General features: G+C 40.0%; 1 protein-coding gene across 5 annotated transcripts in view; it reads left to right on the forward strand.

The window, feature by feature from the left end:
• Positions 1 to 23,756, forward strand: part of TLR3 (toll like receptor 3) — a 189,854-nt gene that overhangs the window by 160,455 nt on the left and 5,643 nt on the right. Inside the window, exons 2-4 of one of the 5 annotated variants that reach the window (XM_061404242.1) lie at positions 18,061 to 18,148; positions 20,649 to 21,100; positions 22,603 to 22,794. In XM_061404242.1, coding sequence (XP_061260226.1) covers positions 18,118 to 18,148; positions 20,649 to 21,100; positions 22,603 to 22,794 — 675 coding nt within the window. In that variant the 5' untranslated portion in view covers positions 18,061 to 18,117. Of the gene's footprint in view, positions 1 to 17,927; positions 18,159 to 18,625; positions 18,715 to 19,286; positions 19,375 to 19,800; positions 19,929 to 20,648; positions 21,101 to 22,602; positions 22,795 to 23,756 lie in introns of those variants that run through there. The other 4 variants (XM_061404243.1, XM_061404246.1, XM_061404247.1 and 1 more) reach the window with 4 other exon arrangements.

Below are 23,756 nucleotides of genomic sequence, written 5' to 3' on the forward strand. Positions count from 1 at the left end.
GATGAAACACAGGAAAGAGAAGGGAAGAAGAACAAAGGGATAGAACTGATCTCGACCAAGAATTATGAGCTCTTTAAATTGGGGAGGTGACAGCAGAATTATACAGTCTGATTCAATTCATCTGTTACACACGGGAGGGGACTGATGAAAAGTTGGGCTTTTCCAGGCAGGGATGTAGATAAGAGAAATGAAGCTGTAGAAAAAAGGGAGCGATGTAAAGGGAAGGCTGGATGAGGGGGGTAAGGAGAGACTCCTATGATCCAGACAGCAGCTCACTGTTGACCTGGACCCAGTGACGGGGAGGGGAAGGATGCTGAAGAAAGGGGTAGGCCGTAGGCACAATTTAGCAGCCCTACAGACTTAGAAGACAGGCAGCAAAACATATGCGTGTAAAGCAGACGTGGACATCAGTCTCCTGAGTTTCCACGGACATAGGAAAACTCTCCCTGTACCTCTTATGCTTACTCCTGAACAATCACGGTAAAACCCTCTGCTTTTTCTACCACTGCCAGGGAACCCAAATCTCAAGGCTGCTGCAGGTCCAAACAAGGAGAATGAGTAAACAGAGAAGAAAGGAAGGAACAAAGAGCAGACTCAAGTGTCTAATGACTCTAATCTCTGGGTAGCCTATCCGGTCACTGAATTTTAAAATGAAATTTAATTTTTCCAGCATTTAGAATTTTCACGTTAAAAAAAAAAACAACAAAAAAACCGATTTCTTTGCTCCATCTAGTGTTGTATGTTGAAATGACATGCTCCTTGACACCTCTCACAACCCAGAGGAATAGCAGTGTTACCCAACCACAGAAAGTTGAATGAGGGACCAGACAAGATGAGCCTCTTCTGTTGAAAAACCCTGAGAAGTGCTCTGAAGCAGAAGATCAGGCATTCCAAGCACCAGTTGAATTTCTTCCATTGTAGCCAAGGAAATCCCCAAACCTAAGGTGAGACAGTGATTGTGATCCCCTTACTGACTTGGAAGTTCAGATGTGAGACATGACCCTAGCTGCCAAAACAATGAGAACGAACGTAGCCTAGAATATAACCTTACAGATTAACTTGAGCATCAGCAGATACATCATACACTATAGAGACTTAAGTGTATTCTAGAAGCAAAGAAGAGAGCATGTCATATTTGTATAACCATATCTGATTTTAAAAAAGAACATGTTAAGTAAAACAGAGTCTTAAGGCTATTTAATTGTAATTGCTAAAAAGTATTAAATAGGTAAGTAAAATTACCACTGAAAGATACTAATAATAGTAATGACCATTCATTGAATATTTACTATATGCCAGACATGTGCATACACTATTTCATTTAATCCTCACAATAGTCCTCTAAAGTGGGTACCACTAAAGCCGTTATTCAGATGTAGAAGTTAAGGCCACTCAAGGTCATTCATAGTCATTAACCGACAGAACTGTGATGCGAACATCAATCTTTCTGATTACAAAGCTCTGGTTTTCCCTGCTGTGCCTCTTTCTGTCAGAACTGTTTTAAATTCATGACTATAGGTGTAAAAGTTCAACTTCCTATCTGTTTCCTATTTCTTCAATCTGTTTCCTCTCGTTTTCACTCAGTTCAGTTCAGTTCAGTCACCCAGTCGTGTCCGACTCTCTGTGACCCCATGGACTGCAGCACGCCAGGCCTCCCTGTCCGTCATTTTCCTTAGACTAGTTTAAAATGATACCCAGAAGTGATCATCTCATGTTGCAAAAGTGCAGCACAACTGAAATGATCACTTGAAACTTGGAACGCACGCAAACTGTGAGGCAAAGGAAGAGGAATTTCATAACTGTGCATCTCATTTCCAAATGCCAAGGAGCACGTCCCCCCACCTGAGGGGCTGGTGGTACCAGGCACTGACATTATCGACACGTCGATCATGTGAGAAGCAGGTGCGTTGCAAATGAGTGGCTTCTCCAGAAACCTTGGCTCATTAACTTAATGAAGCAAAGGCGGTTCTGCAGTCTCAACACAAAATGGAGGATGGTCAAATTCTCTACTTGCTTAGCAGATTAGCCAGTTCCTCAAAGTCCTATGCCTTTTGCTAGGCCTTGTCAGGAACTTTCCAAAAACATAAACCAAAAAAGATGGGAGAAATGTTCTCTCAAATTGCATTTGATTGGTTCATGAGCACTCTTTAAACTATCTTAAGTTAATTATGTTCCTGTTGAGAAGAATTTTGTTTTCTATACAAGGACCAATCATTCCATGATGCTGGGTCATTAAACTTCCCAAGTTTGGAACAAAAATTTCCTCTGTGAATGGATGTAAAGGTGTGTTGGACCAAAGTAACATATTTTAGGTCTTCAAAGCATCTTAGAATAGTTTGGTTTAGTACTAAAGTGTGTTTATTGCTAAAGTGGTCAAGCTTGATGGCAGCAAAATGTTAAAAGATCTCATCTTCCTCTTTTAGAACTTTATAGTTGTTTATTTTTTTCATATTTTAAGGATAAGGACATTGGTATATTCAAGTCAGCAAGAAAACAAAAAGAGATTTGTTTCTTTAACATTTCTGGGTTTATATGAGGGGGAATTTTAGAGATCTGGCTAAATGTAAACTTCCACATCCAAAAGCTGAACGTTTACTTAGATTTGCCAAATGCCATATACCTCTAATTTCTTCTGTGTGGATGCTGGTATGATGCTGCTGATAGCTTCTACTTACCCTCCGATACTTTGCCAACTAGTTTTGCTTGTGATGCAGTCCATGGGTCTGAGGTTTTGCTATCCAATTGCTCAATCTACTTTAAATCTGCTCTTATCTGCTGCCACTGCCATATCTTCAGAGCCTGTACATCTCAGTGTTCATTCTTTTTATTATGATTCATTCATTCATTCTTTTTATTATCTTTCTTTATTTTATATGAATTATTATCATTCATTCTTTATTATGTTAATAAGAACAGAGTATAGGCATGATAAAAGCTTAAACAACATGCAAGAGTTTACTATGAAAATTAAATCCTTTTTCCTTCACACATATACCTAGAGTTCTCCCTTCTCTGGGAGTAACTACTACTCACACTGTCTTACATAATTTTCTAGAGCTTTTCTAAGACTATAAAAGAATATTCTTTAGAGATATAGGTACTTTTTTCTCTTTTTATAGAAATGGAGTATACCATATATTGTTTTGCAATTTGGCTGTATCAGTTAACAACATAAATTGAAAACCTTTCTAAAATGGTAAATATATACCTACCCCATTTTAACTCCCCTGCAAGTATTCTGTTTATTGAGTTAGCAAATGTTATGGACCAATCCTATATTAGCACAGTGAAAGTTTGTGAACATAATGTTTTAATCATTCTGGAGAGTATATTGAGGAGTTAAACTCCCAGAATGAAATGGAAGAGCATAGAGTTGAAAAACTTTTCTAAGCAAGAAACAAAATTCAGATGCTGTGAGCAGATGGATAAATATGATTACACTAAACTTTTTCATGGCCTAAAACAACCCTGAAAAAAATTTAAAGACAGGGACTTCCCTGGTGGTTCAGTGGTTAAGACTCCATGCTTCCACTGCAGGGGGCCCAGGGTCGATCTTTAGTGGGAGAACTACGATCCCATAAGCAGTGTGGCCAAAACAATTAAAAGGCAATTAACAAACCAGGGAAAATGACAGGGTATATAATAAAAAGTTTCATTTTCTTAGTATTAAAAAACTTCTTATAAATACTAAAGAAAATTACAAAAACAGTAGAAAAACCAGAAAATAACATAATCAGAAATGTTAGTGAGAAACAAATAAAGATGAAAAAATTATCAGCTTCGCTCAGTTACCAAGGGCCAAAAAGAAGGGGAGGGAAAATTGGGAGATTGGGATTGATATATACACACTTCTAGAAGTAAAATGACTAATAAGAACTTACTGTATAGTACAGGAACTCTACTCAATACTCTGTAATGACCCATATGGGAATAGAATCTAAAAAAAGAGTAGCTATATGTAAATGTATAATTGATTCACTTTGCTGTACAGCAGAAACTAACACAATGCTGTGAATCAACCATATTCCAATAAAAATTAATTTTAAATAAGTAAATGAATGAATAAATTAAAAAAATTAAATTTCCTGATGGCTCAGTGGTAGAGAATCCACCTACAATACAGGACACGCAGGTTTGATCCTTGGGGCCAGGAAAATCCCCTGCAGGAGGAAATGGCAACCCAGTCCAATATTCTTCATTGGGAAATCCCATGGACGGAGGAGCCTGGCAGGCTGCAGTCCATGGGGTTACAAAGAGTCGAACATGACTGGGTGTACATACACACACACCAAAGATGCTATTTTTCATTTATCAAACTGTCGAAGTTTAAGTATCCTTGAAACTATATGAAAGAAGGAACTCTCAAGATCTGTTTGGCAGGAATATAATTTGAGGATTTGTATAACGTTTTGGATGAAGATAGAACAATAACTACCAATGTTAATAGCATATTCTTATTTTTAAAACATACACTTTTAAGTCTCCTAATATCTTCAGGTCCTTGTCAATGACATCTCCTTAACCAGTCTCCCCTTTGATGTGCTGGTGGTGTGCCCTGCGACATGTGGGCACCTGGCTGTAACAGTATCTGAATGCCCCCAGGTGGTGATTTGACAGATAAAATCAGGTCCTGTTTTCCTAGACTATCTATGGGTACTCCTCAAGAAATACAAAATTGTTAATCTGATTAAATGCCGTTTATGTGCTCACAAGCTTTTGCACACAATTAGCTTATTTGTTTTGAGTGTTCAGAACTCAGAGGTACTGCCTATCTAGCTTTCTTATAAGAATTACTTGATTGATATTAGTAGAAAAAAACAATCAATAGCTATAATTTATTGAGTACACTCTATATGCCAAACATTGAGTTGAATCATCCCTGATCTTCACAGTAATTCTGTTAATTGGTTACTCTGTCCCCAATTGACTGAGAAGGAAATTCATGCTTAGATGAGGAAAACTGCCAAAGATCATAAAGCTAGTAAGTGACCGAGTTATGATTTGAACTTGGGCTTGATAAGCTCCAAAATCACAGTATTTGCCTTTCTCAGTAGTTGGGAATCATATTTAGAAATCACATGAGGTAAGATACCTACTTGTTGATGCTGCTTACTGTTAATGAAATTCTTTTCTTCCTTCTTTTTTTCTCTTTTTGGCCATGTGGCTCCAGGAATTTTAGTTCCCCAACCAGGGCCTGAACCCCTGCCCTCAACAGTAAAAGTGAGGAGTCCTAACAACTGGACTGCCAGGGAATTCCCATGAGATTGTTCTGTTCATTTCTTTTCAGATTTACTTATTGTTAGTGCATAGAAACACAGCTGATTTTTGTGTGTTGACATTGTATCCTGCAACTCTGCTGAATTTATTGGTTCTATTTGTGTGTGTGTGTGTGTGTGTATGTGTGTGTGTGTGTGTGATACTGTGTGTGTTATCCTTGGAGTTTTCTATATATAAGATCATGTCATACCTGTTCAGAGGTCATTTCACTTCTTTCTTCCTAACTTGAGTGTCTTTTGTTTATTTTTCTTACCTACTTTTCCTCCTGAGAACTTCCAATACTATGTTGAATCGAAGTGGCAAAAGCGAGCATCCATGTCTTCTTCCAGATATTAGGGGAAAGGTTTTTAGTCTTTCATCACTGAGTATGATATTAGTTGTGGGGTTTTCATAATAGCTCTTATTTTGTTGAGGAAGTTTCCTCTGTTCCTAGTTTGTTGATCTCATATAATTTTGGTTTGTTTTGTGTTTTCTAACATTGTCTAGTAAAGTAATGCTCAAAATTCTTCAAGCCAGGCTTCAACAGTACATGAACCGAGAACTTATATATGTTCAAGCTGGATTTAGAAAAGGCAGAGATTTCAGAGATCAAATTGCCAACATCTGTTGGATTATTGAATAAGCAAAAGAGTTCCAGAAAAACATCTACTTCTTCTTTATTGACTATGCCAAAGCCTTTGAATATGTGGATCACAACAAACTGTGGAAAATTCTTCATGAGTTGGGAATACAAGACCACCTGACCTGCCTCTTGAGAAACCTGTATGCAGATCAGGAAGCAACAGTTAGAACTGGACATGGAACAACAGACTGGTTCCAAATCGAGAAAGGAGTATGTCAGGGCTGTATATTGTCACCCTGCTTATTTACCTTATATGCAGAGTACATTATGAGAAACACTGGGCTGGATGAAGCACAAGCTGGAATCAAGATTGCCAGGAGACATATCAATAACCTCAGATATGCAGATGACACCACCCTTATGACAGAAAGCAAAGAAGAACTAAAGAGCCTCTTGATGAAAGTGAAAGAAGAGAGTGAAACAGTTGGCTTAAAGCTCAACATTCAGAAAACTAAGATCATGGCATCTGGCCCCATCACTTCATGGCAAATAGATGGGGAAACAATGGAAATGGTGACAGACTTTATTTGGGGGGGGGGCCTCCAAAATCACTGTAGATGGTGACTGCAGCCATGAAATTAAAAGATGTTTACTTCTTGGAAGAAAAGTTATGACCAACCTAGACAGCATGTTAAAAAGCAGAAATACTATTTTGCCTTTGCCAAGAAAGGTCCTTCTAGTCAAGGCTATGGTTTTTCTAGTAGTCATGTATGGATGTGAGAGTTGGACCACAAGAAGGCTGAGCACTGAAGAATTGATGCTTTTGAACTGTGGTGTTGGAGAAGACTCTTGAGAGTCCCTTAGACAGCAAGGAGATCCAACCAGTCCATCCTAAAGGAAATCAGTCCTGAATATTCATTGGAAGGACTGATGTTGAAGCTGAAACTCCAATACTTAAAGGTCACCTGATGCGAAGAACTGACTCATTTGAAAAGACCCTGACACTGGGAAAGATTGAGGGCAGGACGAGAAGGGGATGACAGAGGATGAGATGGTTGGATGACATCACCGACTCAATGGACATGAGTTTGAGTAAACTCCAGGAGTTGGTGATGGACAGGGAGGCCTGGTGTGCTGCAATCCAAGGTATCGCAAAGAGTCGGACACGACTGAGCGACTGAACTGAACTGACTGAACCTTGTCTTGACTCTGTTTTGAGGTCCTGGCTTGAAGCTGGCAAATTGTCCTTGAGCAGTTAATCCACACCCCACAGCTTGAACAATTAAGTCCACACCACAACCACTTTCCTTACAGGACGTTCTCACAAAGGCCAGTGTACAATTACCCCAGTTGCCCTCGAATTCGGTACTAGACCAGTAGGGACAGCCCCTCGGCCCCAGATTCTGCTGAAATTATTCAAATTGTTCAATCCACAGGAAGCCACAAGAACTAGCTAAGCTCCCCACAGCCCAGCTTACTACTACGATGATGCAAACTGCTACACCCTGCATGGGCCTGCCTGGCAGCCTTCTCTGGTTTGGAGCTGCCTTTCGACTGAATGCCATTGTGTCCTGCTTCACCATCAAAAGAATCTTTAAATCGTATAAAACAGGTGATTTTATTCTGTGAGCAGAATGCTGTGCATGGACTCGAGCAGCTCTGTGAACAGGACTGTGCTTGTCTTCCTGATTGGTTCCGAGCCCCCATGAGAGCCACTTAAGATGAAATCTGTGCCTCTGATGAACTTGCCACATCCCTCCTTACGCTAATGTCCCAGATCGGGGAACATTCAAAATGCGTAGTCCTCACTAGCTAAATCGGACTTCTAGATACTACCCCAGGTGGGCCCACCATAGGGCATGCTGGGCATGCTCCTGGGTTTCGGGTCACAGCCTGTGTTTGGCAGAGACTCGTTCCAGGGCCCTTCACATCTCAGTGTTTCTTTATTATTATTTGGAGCAGAACCCTTGTTCTTCCCTGTGTTTCCTGGGTACCCTGTGGAGGAAGGTGTTGGGTGGCTCCCCCAGGGCAGAGGGTCAGCACCCCAGTCTCGATGTTGACGTTGCTCAGATGAGCTCTGGCCCCTGCCTGTCCTCTTCCCACTGTGGGCCTCATCTTTCTCCAACCAATATGCTCCCCACACTCTAGGGGGATCGTTATCATCCCTGGGGACCAGTAGCCCAATGTTTAATCCAAAGGGGGTTCTTGGCACAAGAACACCAATATCTTACTCCCATACAGGACTCCCCCTCTCCAGAATGCCTACCTGAGTTACCCGATTGCTTGAATAAGGCAAAAACCCCTGAGCCTCTGTGCTCAGACTTCAGTAATGCTGCCAGTATCAACATGCAGACGGGCTGATACCCAGGACAAGGGGACTAACTGCACTGTCCAAGGTCAGGCTGCCTGCCATAGCCTCAGAGTGCACACCCCAGCCCCTGGGAGGTAGCCTGGGAACCCTGGGAAAGACAGACAGCAGCCTGCTAGGTAGGTCCTAGCCCTTCCCCTGCTTTTCCTGCATTCGTTTGGAAGGTTCTCCAGTGGATTATCAGACAGAGATAGAAAATAAGAACTGAGGCTTTAAGCAGCTAGGAGCAACCTCACTGGAAACAATACAGAGGAATGAAATGTTTATTTATGTACTTTATTATATAAATTCTATATATTACTTAAGTATATAAATTTCAAACAAAGGTCCATAATTTGACCCATTGGCAATCCAAAATTTACTTTGAAAATGTGTATAACAAAAAGATAAATTGATGCTGGTTGACTCTTGTGCCTCTGCTGCATAGGTTCTAAATTAACTTAAATATTTGCTAAAATATACCGATTGAACAAAGCTTTGTGGACTTAATCAATATGGGAGCTCAAGTCATAATTGTTGGCCAATATCTGGGATGTGGTAAATTTAAGAATGGTGGCCTTTTTAATCTCAGGGAAATAATCAAATATAAAAGAGAAAAAAAATAATTATGCCTTGCCTAAATTTCCCATGGTCATAGCACCCTTTGCCTTAAAATATCTTGCAGTGACTCAGCACAAAGAGTAATACGCTTCAGGGTTCCAGACATGACTGATCATGACCAAAGCACACATTTCACTTCTCAAAACAAATACCGTTGGTCTCCTGTAAAAGGTACTGAGCAGAATTTACAGCCTCCAAGAGGTCCCTCCTAACAGGTTAAATTGAGAAAATTAATGCACTCCTCAAGAGCTTCTGTTCAAGTTACAAAATTACCAATAACCTGTTAAAGAGGTCTCTGCCTTTTGCTGGGCCTTATGGCAGCCCACTCCAGTGTTCTTGCCTGGAGAATCCCAGGGACAGGGGAGCCTGGTGGGCTTCCGTCTATGGGGTCACACAGAGTCGGACACGACTGAAGTGACATAGCAGCAGCAGCAGCAGCAATCTCTCTTAATTCAAGGTCCCTTGGTTGACTCATATTTTACACAAACTTTAAAAAACTTTCCCATCACCCTTTCCTGTATTTAAAGGATAAAGTGTCTCTCCTCCAGGTATACAGACTTATATGGCCCTTTAAGATTGTCTCTGTCCTTTACTATGCAAAGATGGGCATAATAAAGGACAGAAATGGTATGGACCTAACAGAAGCAGAAGATATTAAGAAAAGTGGCAAGAATACACAGATGAACTATACAAAAAAGATCTTAATGACCCAGATAACCATGATGGTATGATCACTCACCTAGAGTCAGGCATCCTGGAGTCCAAAGTCAAATGGGCCTTAGGAAGCATCACTACAAACAAAGCTAGTGGAGGTGATGGAATTCCAACTGAGCTATTTCAAGTCCTAAATGATGATGCTGCCCTCAGTATGCCAGCAAATTTGGAAAACTCAGCAGTGGTCACATTACTGGAAAAGGTCAGTTTTCATTTCAATCCCAAAGAAAGGCAATTGCCAAAGAATATTCAAACTACTACACAATTGCACTCATCTCACACACTAGCAAGTGAAGTGAAGTGAAGTGAAGTCGCTCAGTCCTGTCCGACTCTTTGCAACCCCATAGACTGTAGCCTACCAGACTCCATGGTCCATGGGATTTTCCAGGCAAGAGTACTGGAATGAGTTGCCATTTCCTCCAAGTCAGGCTTCAATAGTATGTGAACCAAGAACTTCCAGATGTTCAAGCTGGATTTAGAAAAGGCAGAGGAACCAGAGGTTAGATTGCTAACATTTGTTGGATCGTAGACAAAGCAAGAGAGTTCCAGAAAAACATCTACTTCTGCTTTGTTGACTACCCCAAAGCCTTTGACTGTGTGGATCACAACAAACTGTGGAAAATTCTTCAAGAGATGGGAATACCAGACCACCTGACCTGCCTCTTGAGAAATCTGTATGCAGGTCAGAAACAACAGTTAGAACCAGACATGGAACAACGGACTGATTCCAAATAGGAAAAGGAGTACGTAAAGGCTGTATATTGTCACCCTGCTTATTTAACTTATATGCAGAGTACATCATGAGAAATGCTGGGCTGGATGAAGCACAAGCTGGAATCAAGATTGCCAGGAGAAATGTCAATAACCTCAGATATGCAGATGACACCACCCTTATGGCAGAAAGTGAAGAAGAACTAAAGAGCCTCTTGATAAAAGTGAAAGAGGAGGGTGGCTTAAATGGCTTAAAAAACAACATTCAAAAAACTAAGATCATGGCATCTGGTCCCATCACTTCATGGGAAATAGATGGGGAAACAGTGGAAACAGTGTCAGACTTTATATTTTAGGGCTCCAAAATCACTGCAGATGGTGACTGCAGCCATGAAATTAAAAGATGCTTGCTCCTTGGAAGAAAAGCTATTACCAACCTAGACAGCATATTAAAAAGCAGAAATATTACTTTGCCAACAAAGGTCCATCTAGTCAAAGCTATGGTTTTTCCAGTAGTCATGTATGGATGTGAGAGTTGGACCATAAAGAAAGCTGAGCACCAAAGAATTGATGCTTTTGAACTGTGGTGTTGGAGAAGACTCTTGAGAGTCCCTTGGACAGCAAGGATATCAAACCAGTCAGTCCTAAAGGAAATCAGTCCTGAATATTCATTGGACAGACTGATGTTGAAGCTGAAGCTTTGGCCACCTGATGCAAAGAACTGACTCATTGGAAAAGACCCTGATTGCTGGGAAAGATTGAAGGCAGGAGGAGAAGGGGATGACAGAGGATGAGATGGTTGGATGGCATCACTGACTTGACAGACATGAGTTTGAGCAGACTCTGGGAGTTGGTTATGGACAGGGAGGCCTGGCATGCTGCAGTCCATGGGGTCACGAAGAGTCAGACACGACTGAGAGACTGAACCGAACTGAAATGAAGATTGTCTCACCCTTTTTATAGATTTTCTATCCTGCTCTCATCCCATATGGCCTGAGGCCAGATCCAGAGAGCACACTCTACTGAGATCCGTTGGATCCAGATTGTTCCCTGAGCCACACACCTGCCCATTGGATATAAGAGCCCCTGTAGCATAAACTTCCAGTGCCCCAGATTTTCTTCTCTATTCAGGTTATCAGGGGTAGATCATCAATCTTGCTTCCCATCTGATCCTCCCTAGGGAGTTAAAATAATTTTTCCAGGGCCAGTGCCTCTATATAGTGAAAGATCCAGAGGAGAGATAGAAAACTCCGCTTAGTAAATGCAAATCACTTTCAGGGATAATAATGGAATCAACATCATATCATCATCATAGAAAACCTCTCTTTGATAAAAATACATGGGGGAGGGGTGCGCAGACCTCTGCCTTAGGCAATGAAACTGTCAAGTGAAGCTGCACACCATCCAGTCTATTGGTCATGAAGTTTTCATTAATTTGTGTTCTGGAGGCTTAAGCCTTTCAAATAAGCCCTTGTTTCAACCAAACATGATGTATTCCGAAGCCCACTTGCCATCCAATTTCGGCCAAAGACCTCACTAGCTTGCCTATCACCAACAAAACTGGCAAGCTATGACCAACTTGGACAGCATATTAAAAAGCAGAGATGTTATTTTGCCAACAAAGGACCATCTAGTCAGAGCTTTGGTTTTTCCAGTAGTTGTGTACGGATGTGAGAGTTGGACCATAAAGAAGGCTGAGCACTGAAGAATTGATCATTTGGAACTGTGGTGTCGGAGAAGACTCTTGAGGGTCCCTTGGATAGCACGGAGATCAAACAAGTCAGTCCTAAAGGAAATCAACCCTGAATATTCATTGGAAGAACTAGTGCTGAGGCTCCAATACTTTGGCCACCTGATGTGAAGAACCAACTAGGGAAAGACCCTGATGCTGGGAAAGATGGAGGGCAGGAGGAGAAGGGGGTGACACAGGATGAGATGGTTGGATGGCATCACCAACTCAACGTGGACATGAGTTTGAGCAAACTCTGGGAGACAGTGATGGACAGGGAAGCCTGGAGTGCTGCAGTCCATGGGGTCACAAAGTGAGTCAGTCCCCACTTAGTGACTGAACAACAATATACCCTCCAGCAATGTAGCCAGACCCCTCACCTTGACTCATATTTTAATACACTGTTTAACTCTAACCAGAATGTTTTTAGAGACCCCAGAAATTTCAGGTCTCTTTTCTTGGCTGTGTTCAGTTGTGTCCAAGTCTTGGCTGATACTGTATAAATGGGGAACTTGGGGCTCTTTGTACTTCTTTTCCTCCTTTCTACTCTCACGATTAATTGTTTTCTATTAAGTTTATGGCAAATTATGCCCAATCTCTAAAAGTCTCCTCTATTATTTAGGGGTCATCAAATATACCCCAAAAATGGAACTCAAAACTAATATCCGAACATCAAAGAGTCGATTATAATAGAGTTTTTTTTTAAATGCTCTCTTTTTTTTTTTTTTACATAAGGTAGAAGACTTTATTGGTGATCAGTCTTTTACATTAGATAGATTTTGTCACATATTTGGCAACTTGGGGACCCAGTTTGAGACCCTGATCAGGGGTTGGTCAGCTCCTCTTCTTAAAGAATTCACTCACTTCCTTTGAGGGCCTTTCACAGTCCAAGGCACTTTATAACAGGTAGTGTAAGCGGAAGGAAACAGTACCATTTCTTTTGGTGATGTTAAAAATGTACATTTAACTCTTATATAGGCCTATTTCTAGGTAAAGAATAAGATTAACATTTTATACAGACTGTAGACTCTAGATTACAGCTTTCTGAGTTGCATTAGGTTTTTGTACTTTTTCTCCAAATCTTTAGCCTAATAAACCTGCCTTTCCCCCGCCTTTCTTCCGCTTTTACTTCTCATTTTTTAAGGACCGGTTCTCTTATTATAAATTATCCCAGAAACAGTGTAGCTTCCTCTTAGGGGAAAGGCAAGAAGCATGTTCAAAAGCAAATACCAATCCTTTCAACCCTGGACAACCTCTTTAATTTTCTGTGTTTACCTTGCCTGGGAAATGCCATGGACAGAGGAGCCTGGGGAGCTACAGTCCATGGGTTCCCAAAAGAGCCGGACATGACTTAAGAGACTAAACAATAACAAATTCAAAATTTGCTTTATAAAGTGGAAATCAACCTGCAGGAGCATTCAGCTCTCACCAATGACCATTTCGATTTGATTCCAGTAAATTATTAGTTGCTTTTGATACTTTGAACTTCCTTGTGTTAAGTGTGATTGTTTAATGGCTTTGTCTAATATTTATAACTCCATTCATTGGAAACCCAGTAGGCATCAATTCATTCAGATTTAATTAGGATATTTAAAGTGTGGTTGTTGTTGCTTGCTAAGTTGTGTCTGACTGTTTGCAACCCCATGGACTGCAGCACATCAGGCTCCTCTGTCCTCCACTATCTCCTGGAGTTTGCTCAAATTCATGTCCATTTAAAGTGTAGGATGATGTAATATTGCATATCAACTATACTCCAGTTCAAAAGAAAGGGGAAAAGTAAGAATAATAAGGACAAATGCTCTTATCAGCAGATTTTGATTTGAAATTAAGCTGTTCCTCATATAGACAGAGGTAGCACCCCTAGGGTTATTTATTCAATCATAACTCTGTAGAACAATTCCAGGAGGCCAGTTTACTCATAATAATTACTGAGAAAATGTCCACGTTGAAAATAAATAAATAGTGTAGGATGATAGTGAAGTGGAATTTTTTTTTTTTTTTATTTTGCTATCCCACATGGTATGCAGGATCTTAATTCCCCAACCAGGGATAGCACCTGTTCCCCCTGCAGTGGGAGTGAGCAGTGTTAACCACTGGAGCTGGGATTTTATTTTTTAAATTAATAAATGAATACCAAATTTGAAGCAAAGAGTTTGAAGCACCCTTCACCATATCCTGAGACTGTCAGTGAAGAAGCGCAAGACTCATTCACAGGAACCCACCTCCCTAGATTTACAAGAGAGAGAAGGTCTAACCTCTTTCAACCACCCTGTAAAATTACCAAGAAATAACAAAATAAAGTTCAAAGTAAGTAGATGCTCTGTGTGACAAATGTTGTGCGTATGTGTTCTTTTTTCTTTCGGAGGGGAAGTTCAGGTTCACTCTTGCTTAGTAGACATGAATGAACGTAACGGGAGGGGCACAGTGTTACTTCCTCTCATTAAAATTCTTGCTGAGTTTGTTGTCTGGCCAACAACAAACTTAATTTAAACCGTCACTTCAGTAAGCAGAAATGGAAATGACACTGGCAAGAGGAATTGCGTCTTTCAGTTTATTATTTTTGTGTTTTTTAAATTTATTTTATTTGCTTTATTATTTTTGGCTGCACAGGGTCTTCACTGGTGCACTAGGCTTTCTCTAGTTGCAGTGAGTCAGGGCTACTCTGCAGTTGCAGTGCTTGGGCTTCTCATTGTGATGGCTTTTCCTGTTGTGGAGTGCAGGCTCTAGACTCAGGAGTTGTGGTGCACAGGCTTAGTCGCCCCATGGCATGTGGGATCTTCCTGGACCAGGGATTAAACCCATGTGCCCTGCATTGCAAGGTGGCTCGTAACCACTGGCCCACCAGGGAAGCTGCATGTGCCTGTACTTTAGAGGAAGAGTTCACAAAGAAAAAGCAATGCCTTCTGGAATTTCAGACAACTCAGAGCAGAGTTAATGTCCTTTCTGAACAGTGGTTGTGAAAGGAGACCAGTGAGCACAGTTCAAACTGACTGTCATCTGATGCTTTGAGGGAAATATAACTGTTTATCTAGGTCCATAATATACTGATCACATAATAAACTGATGGGAAGTTTTTTGTTTTGGAATCAACATTGACATACAATATTATATTAATTTCAGGTATACAGCATGTGATTCAGTATCTTTATGCATTTTGATCACAATAAGTCAAGTTATAATCTGTCACCATGCAACCTTGTTCTCAGATTATTGACTCTATCCGTTACATACTGGTGACTTACTTACTCTGTAGCTGGAAGTTTGTATCTGTTCTCCCGCCCACCCACTCTGGTAACCACCAGTTTGTTCACTGTATCTGTGAGTCTGTTTCTGTTTTGTTTGATTTGGTTGTTTCAAGTCCATGTATGGACATATATCACAGTTTTAATTCCTTAAAAAGGGGAAAATAAAGTTTTTCACTGTAGCACCTACCGCCATAATAGATAAATAAGTTAATGCATAATTAAGAAACATACACTGGAGAGAAACTAACCTGTGTTGTTTTTAGAAGCCAGCATGAACTGAGGACTAATCATATCTCAATGGGAACTGGTATTATGCCTAAACTGATAATTGCATTATGAGATCACCATAAAAATTATTTTGGGGAGCCATTCATTAGTTCAGCCAACATTATGGAAAGCCTGATATGTACAAGAAGTTATAAGGCATAAGAGATGGGTGTGTTGGATTATGGAAGAAATGAATTTTATGTAATGATGTCTAACACATCACTCCAAAATTTTTTGATTTAGTACATCATGTTATTTATGTTTGTTCTTCTGGAATTGTTGGGGCAGGACTTGTGGGCACAACTCGTCTCTGCTCACTGGGGCATCAGCTGGAGTGACTCAACTGGGATTGGAAGAGCCGGTCCCAATGTGGCATACTCAGTGGCCATCTTCTGGCTGCTCCGTTGGAGATACCGGCCAGACCCTTGGTTCTCCTCCCTGTTGCCTTGCACAAGGCTAGGCTGGGCTTCTCGCCACATGGCCACTGGGTTCTGAAAGGAAGCGGGAAAGTCCTGACATGCCAATGCTTATCCAGCCTTGGCTAGCTGCCTGCTTACTAATATCCCGTTGGCCAAAGCTAGTCATGTGGTCAAATCCAGGGTCAATGTGGAGACCACTCAAGGGTCTGAATACTGAAGGGCAGCCTGGTCCGTTGGAGCCAGCAGTGTTAACCTACCATGGAAGAGTGACCGGAGAGTCACACACAAGTACATCCTGCCCTGCCTTTGGGGGCTCACAGAGGAGAAGCCTTCTGGATACTGGGAATGTTTTATTGCACATCCCAATGCGTAGATGTAGTGGATAAATCGTTTACTCAGGACAGCTACCTGCTTATGCTTATAGCATAGATGTGACAACAGAGGCTCAGAAAAATGTAGCCACAAGGTGGTAAGCCCAAAGCTGGGGCCCAGGAAAGGGCATTTTGCATCTGAAACAAATGTATTTCTTGCTCTCATTTCTGCAGTCAAGTCAAGCTAGTGACAGGTTTCACCTGTTCCAGGCTCTTTTCTTCCCTTGTTTGTATAAAGCATTGCAGCAGCTTGCAGTATGTCTTCAGGCAAAGCCCTCTTCTCGCTGTGTTTCATTTTCCTTCTTTCTCAAACAAAGAAGCTGGATTCAGTGATCTCTACAGTTCCTGCCAATTGTTATATTTTACTACATAACATGATAGTGAGAAATGGAAAATTTCCTGCCATATCAGTAAACAAGGATGTCATAGTTATCAGCGATTGCAGCCCTCCAACCTGAGCTGTTCAGCCCTGAAGGAACTCAGGAAGGAAAGAATACCTGCCATTTAGCAGCCATCAGACTGTAGCCACTCCCCATGGTGAGCCCTGAGGAAACTCAAGATGTGAAAACATAGGATTCTGGCCCCAGATACCTAAGGTGTACATCAAAGGAATGATTTCAGTGGAACCAGACTCTTGCATCTTCCTATACATAAAAAGGTGCTAAATTCCTTGAAAAGTGTTAGACACTCAGTCCTGTCTGACTCTTTGTGACCCCATGGGCTGTAGCCCACCAGGCTCCTCTCCCACGGAGTTCTCCAGGCAAGAATACTGGAGTGGGTTGCCATTCCCTTCTCCAGGGGATCTTCCCAACCCAGGAGTCTCCTGCATTGCAAGTGGATTCTTTACCATCTGAGCCACCAGGGAAGTCCTGAGAAACCAGGAAGTCTGGTTTCTTTAATTAATGGTGGTTTCTTTAATTAGTGATTGAATTGATACTCCTGACTACCTGCACTTGGTTGGAAAACTCCCATATATCCTAGTTCCTCCTCTTGCCTCCTCTGAATAGTTTCTCAGAGCTATCTAAAATGCTATCTCCCGGGCTGCATTTCTCATTTTACCCCCAAGCGAACTTACCTCCCAACTCTAAAAAAAAATTGAGTAATTAAAAAAAAATTAATCGTATCATGTTACATTAACAATGAAAAAGATGTGTTCATTTTTTTGACAAGCATATTCCTTACACTAGTTGAAGTCAGTAAAGCTAATTGATAACTAAATAGCGAATCTGAATTTTCTTTTGATGTGTCTATTTGTTCCCTAACAGAGTCTGACCATGTAAAGTGGAACAGAATGAGTTAGGACTGGCTCGTGGCTTTGCCAAAGCCAGGTTTTCCTCTACTGTGAAACTTGGTCTCTTTCATCAAAAGGTTAATTTCTACATTATTTGCCTTCCAAGGTTGCTGAAAAGATAAAGTGAGATAAGAGAAGTGAAAGTACTTAGCTTTAATTAGGGACTGAGGGTTTTTTCTGTTCCTCTAATCACATTCTACTAGATTTCTGACAGCCATGCATCAGACTTCAGTTTGAAAAAAAAAAAAAAGAGGAATTCACTCTCAGTCAGATATTCATCAACCTCTAGAGTATTAGCTCTGCTCATATCAAAGGGTGAAGTCTTAATTCTTTCAACATTCTCTGTCATTGTGTCTGTGACCCTTTTAATAAAACCGAAGGGACTGTACATGGAAAAGGAAAAAGAAGACATTTTTAAGAAGCAATAGAAAACACTTCTGAGACTGTGATGTTTTTCTTTTGAATGTACCAAGTAGAAAAGCTTTTTTTTTTTTTTTTAACTTTAGTTTCACTTTCAAAACTGCAGCACATTCCCCAGATGAAAACGAACTGGATTTGGACTAATGAAAAAAGGAACGGTCAGCTGTCGTCACAGTAAGTGAAGGTACATTTTTTACATTCTTACTGGGATAGGAGCTCTCATGTTGGGTAAAGCTAGAATTACATTGGTTTGAACATTCTTTGGTCTTTATTTGATCTGGTGCTTGAAGTGGATTCAGAATCATTCAACAAGGAGAACAGAGGAAAGGGGAGAGGGTGAAGGAGTGGGGAGAAGTGTATGGTAATACAGAGAACAAGTGACAGCAGCAATTTCTAATTAACGTGATGAAACATTTTGTGTGGTATTCTTTTTCTTTGTGATGTTCTGTAGTGGGAAAGCACACTGAGGAAGTGATAGAAATCATTTTGCACCCGCCTTCTTAAAACAAACAAAAAATCATATCTTTTCTTAAAGATACAAAGCCTTCTGAGCTTTAAAGAACTTACCTCCTTTTCTCAGTTTTGTTGGCTGGAGAGGAGATAGGGGCTGACATTCAATAGTGAATCTGACTATGAGAAAACATTCAGGCTTTCCTAGGAGTGAGTAAACAGCTTTCTTCGGCCTAAAAAGGAAAACGGAAGAAGATGAGACATGGAACAATGTCCAGACGTGTAGAAAGGTCAGAAATGAGTAAATGTGGGTTGATCAGCCTCGGGCAGTACTGGTTTGGGGAAGTTGGCTCCAAATTTTCAAGTAGGATTACATGTTAGTGTGTGTCTGTGTAAATTTAGGGGAAAATGTTGTGAATTTACAAACCAAACTGGACAAGCCAAACTATAAATAAGGATTAAGCAGCCTGGCTCCAGAAGCCATGTCCCAAACATTATTGTCTTTCACTTGGAAAAAGAAATGTATAATCCTAGGTTTTCCAAAATTGCAAGGCTCAGTGAATCTACTTTTCATCTCTTTCAGCCTTTCTTTGTTTCTATTACATCTCATGAAACATCAGCTCTTCACTCTCATCTCATTCTCTCGCTGTGTTTTTGTTTGTTTTACCGAAGTACATTCTAGAATTAAAGTCCTTTATGTAGGTTGCTTAGTTATAAACTTATGGAGTCTGTGCATATCTCAAAATGCTTTTTCCCCTTATCTTTAATTGTTCAGCCTGACATGAAATTTGAGGTTCAAAATTATTCCCCATGAATGTTTTGAAAGCTTATCACTATTGTTTTCTAGTGACTTATGTTGCTGGTGAAAAGCTTTGTAGCCATCAGGATCTCTTTCCTGTGGAAGTAATGGATCATATATGTTCTCCTTAGAGAGTTTTAGGATGTTTTTGGTGAGTGATCACAATTCTGAAGTTTCATAAGAGTATGTGTATTTTTCCTTTTTCACTCACCCTGCCTGGCATTTGGAGAGTCTTTTCTAGCAGATGAAGTGTTATCTCCAGATCTGGGAATGTTTTTCAGTCCTTACATGTTTTATAAATGGCTTAATCCTTCTCAGTAATTCTGATCTCTAGCTGTTGCCCTTCTGGAAGCAGTAAATGTCACCTAGACAAGGAGGGGAGTGTATTTCGGGGACTGTGCCTGCTGCTGCTGCTGCTGCTGCTAAGTCGCTTCAGTCGTGTCCGACTCTGAGTGACCCCATAGACGGCAGCCCACCAGGCTCCCCCATCCCCGGGATTCTCCAGGCAAGAACACTGGAGTGGGTCGCCATTTCCTTCTCCAATGCATGAAAGTGAAAAGTGAAAGTGAAGTCGCTGAGTCTTGTCTAACTCTTAGCTACCCCATGGACTGCAGCCTACCAGCCTCCTCCGTCCATGGGATTTTCCAGGCAAGAGTGCTGGAGTGGGGTGCCATTGCCTTCTCCAAGGACTGTGCCTATGAACTGGTAAATAGAGGTCCTACCCTTATGGTACTAGGAGAAGAGTTTTAGGAATAGGTTTTAAAATGAGAAATGTAACAATAGATTAAATGAAATAAAAATAACTAATGAGAAATGTGAAGAGGATGAGGAAAGAATATAATTAAGTTCCCTATTTTTGGGGGTGTGGGAAGAAACTACTTAACGTCTGGAAATAAAGAAATGGAAACATAAGGATATCATTCAGGTTTGTGTAAGTGACCATGAGAATTAAAAGTAGAAGCTGTTAAGAGGTTCACCTTGGAAGTTTGCAACTGTGCCGTGTGCTTCGCTTAGTCGCTCAGCTGTGTCTGACTCCTTGTGACCCCATGGACTGTATCCTGCCAGGCTCCTCTGTCCATGGGGATTCTCCAGGCAAGAATACTGGAGTGGGTTGCCATGCCCTCCTCCAGGAGATCTTCCTGACCGAGGTATCAAACCCAGGTCTCTCATATTGGAGGCAGGTTCTTCACCACTGAGTCACCAGGGAAGGGGAGAGTTTGTGGGTTCCATTTGTGAGTTTTTTGTGCTGATTCAGTCCACTTGATGTATTATTTGTATAAAACATACTTGTTTATCGTAAATGTTATGAGTATCAAGAGGACACATAGTCACGTTTGGTTGCATATTATTACAAGGAATAAACCAATGAATATGAAAGCGTATGTTATTAATGCTGTCCATTATGTCTATGCTTTTCTTTATAAGGCAAAAGCATGAGCAGGCCTTTGCCTTATCATATCCACTTCTTTTCGGGACTGTTGACCTGTTGGATACTGTGTACATCTTCTGCCCACAAATGTACTGTTAGACATGAAGTAGCTGATTGCAGTCATCTGAAGTTGACGCAAATACCTGATGACCTCCCAACAAACATAACTGTGTTGAATCTCACCCATAATCAACTCAGAAGATTGCCACCTGCCAATTTTACGAGATACAGCCAACTTACTATCTTGGATGGGGGATTTAACTCCATCTCAAAGCTGGAGCCAGAACTGTGTCAAAGTCTCCCTTGGTTGGAAATTTTGAACCTCCAACACAATGAGATATCTCAGCTTTCTGATAAAACCTTTATCTTCTGCATGAATTTGACTGAACTCCATCTAATGTCCAACTCAATCCAAAAAATTAAAAACGATCCCTTTAAAAACCTGAAGGTAAGAAGGAAATGAACATTTTCATGTAAGAAATGAAAAATATATTATCAAATACTGTTTTCAAGTCGTTTATGCATCATTAGACTTTGTAGCTATCGAGGTGAAGAATGAGAAGTCTGATCTACATAAATGGGAAGAGGGGTACCCCACACTCAAATATGGCCATTATGATTGGAAATATTTTCAAAAGAGCAAATACTGTCTTAAGTCAGTTTCAACCTTAATTATAAAGAACTCTCCTCTCTTGCATCCTTCCACTTGAAACAGAACTTAGATATAAGATGTGGAGACGAATCAGAATATCCCATGATGAAAGGCAAATAAACTCTCAGTACTGCTGATTTAGCACCTGCAGGGATGAAAAAGTGTCGAGTCCAAAATCTGATTTAAATAAAGTTAACAAATTGACCCATTATAAAGCAAATTGTTCAACTAAAAATTATCTCCTTTTAATGTATGAAATCTTCTACAGTATTGCTTATCCAATGGCTACCACCTTTTTCTTGTCAGCACTTTGCTTGAATTGTAAATCCATGCAAAATGTATGCTAAATCTGAGGCAATTATTAAGTGCTTTTTTATATCAAGGTTATTTTCAGAACTCTTTGTTTTCTTCATTTTGTGGGCTAACAAAAAAACTGAGCATCCCTTGGCCTTAGATACCAAGAATAATGAACACATTTAATACTCTTAGACATATTTATAAAATGATTCATTGGATAGCTGGAGACTTGAAATGCTTTCTTGTCATGCCTGATGTTGATGTGGAAGAAATGTCTTTGGACTCAAAGACCTCAAAATCTGGTTAATTGCTTGCAAGATGTTATTTTTATTTTTAAAACATAAATTGAAGGCTTATGCTATTAATAGACATTACATAAGACTTTGCCCTAACATGTATCAGCTTTTCCTTATGTTTTACCTGAGTGGAAGTTTACATATTCAAAAGTAGCACGAAATGGTAAAACATCCCAAAGCACAGACGAAACAAATAAAAATTAGTATTCTGTACTAGTCAGGATGCAAAATTTACACAACCACCAATATTTCTCAATATAAAAATCCTTTTAAAATTTCGTGGCCAGTAACATTCTCTTCATGCCTCTTAAGACGCTGTTTCTTCAACTTTTTTTCTGTTGTTTAGATTCAAGACTAATGCATGACTATTTATTTGATAAGCGACATGAATATTTCCTACATCATAAATGAAAGCTTATTATAAATAAGTAAAATGCTTATTATGAATATTCTTTACATCATGACAAATAAAACTTGTCCTTATATTTTGGAAGAGAAGTAAATTCTTTGAATTAAGAAATTCATCTTTGTAGCAATGGTGTTTTCAGTAACAATCAGGATTTCTTACTACTCCTACAGTTTTCTAGAGAATAATTGAGATGTGCTATTTTGCTGTCCAGTTATTTCTAAGATGCATGTACATTTAGAAGAACCATTTTTGATGCCAAGACTATAACTTACATACATATTTTTTTTCCTCCTCAGAATTTAATCAAATTAGACCTCTCTCATAATGGCTTATCATCTACTAAATTAGGAACTCAGCTCCAACTGGAGAACCTCCAAGAGCTTCTATTATCAAATAATAAAATTTCTTCACTAACACCAGAAGAATTTGATTTCCTTGGCAATTCTTCTTTAAAAAGATTAGAGTTGTCATCAAATCAAATCAAAGAGGTAAGGTAAAAATTCCTTTGTACTTTTCAGTGTGGGCAGACCCTAACTGTTTCATATGGATGAGAATCTAAAGCTAGAGATGAGGAAGGGATGATAACCTTTGTCGTGTTTTCCAGAAATCCTTCACACATACTGCTTTGGGCCATTGCCATCAGCCTCACAAGAAAGTGAGTTTGGTGGCTATTAGAATCCAGAATCTGGGGCTGTGCTGTCAAAAAAGAAGTGGAGGGTCCACTACAGACCAGAACTTTGGCCTTGGGGAACTTACATACTTTTCTCGGTCTAGTTTCCTTGCCTATAAAGTGGAAATAATGCTACCTCTTGTACAGAAGTCCTGGAAAAGTTAATAATAGTATGATGGTTAAGAGCACAGACTTTAGAGTTGGGTTAGCTGACTCCCTGTCTGGGCTTTATCTGTTAACAATTATGTAATTGGGCAAATGATTCAAGTTCCGTCTACTTCAGTTCCCTAAATCTAAAATGGATATAGTAATTACACTTCCCCATAGGGTTGTGTGGGGAAGAATTTAGCAGTTTCTGGCATGTAGGAAGTTCTCGATAAATGATACCTTGCATTATATTTTTACAAACATCTTCCTATAACGGAGTAAACCTAACCTTTTTTGGGGGTCTATGACCATCAATTTGCTAATGATTTTTGCATACAGGTATGTCTGTATTTTATTCCTTTACAAACCAAGAAGAAGAGTATCGGGAATTCTAAGCAAAACCAAATTTTTTTAAAGCTATGTTGATTTTTCAGATAAAAAAAGAGACTGTGAATGAAATTATCCTGAGATAATAATTAAATATCTTACTCAAGCTATTCGTGTTTGTTTTGAACAGCATTTTTTTGTTTAGAACATTTATTGTAGAAATATGTAAATAAATAAATGTAAAAGATGTTAAGTAATGAGGGAAAAAATCATCCAAATCCCCACGATCCAAGGCAACCAGTGTTA

Source organism: Bos javanicus, chromosome 27 (genome assembly GCF_032452875.1).
Source record: "Bos javanicus breed banteng chromosome 27, ARS-OSU_banteng_1.0, whole genome shotgun sequence".
NCBI lineage: Eukaryota > Metazoa > Chordata > Mammalia > Artiodactyla > Bovidae > Bos > Bos javanicus.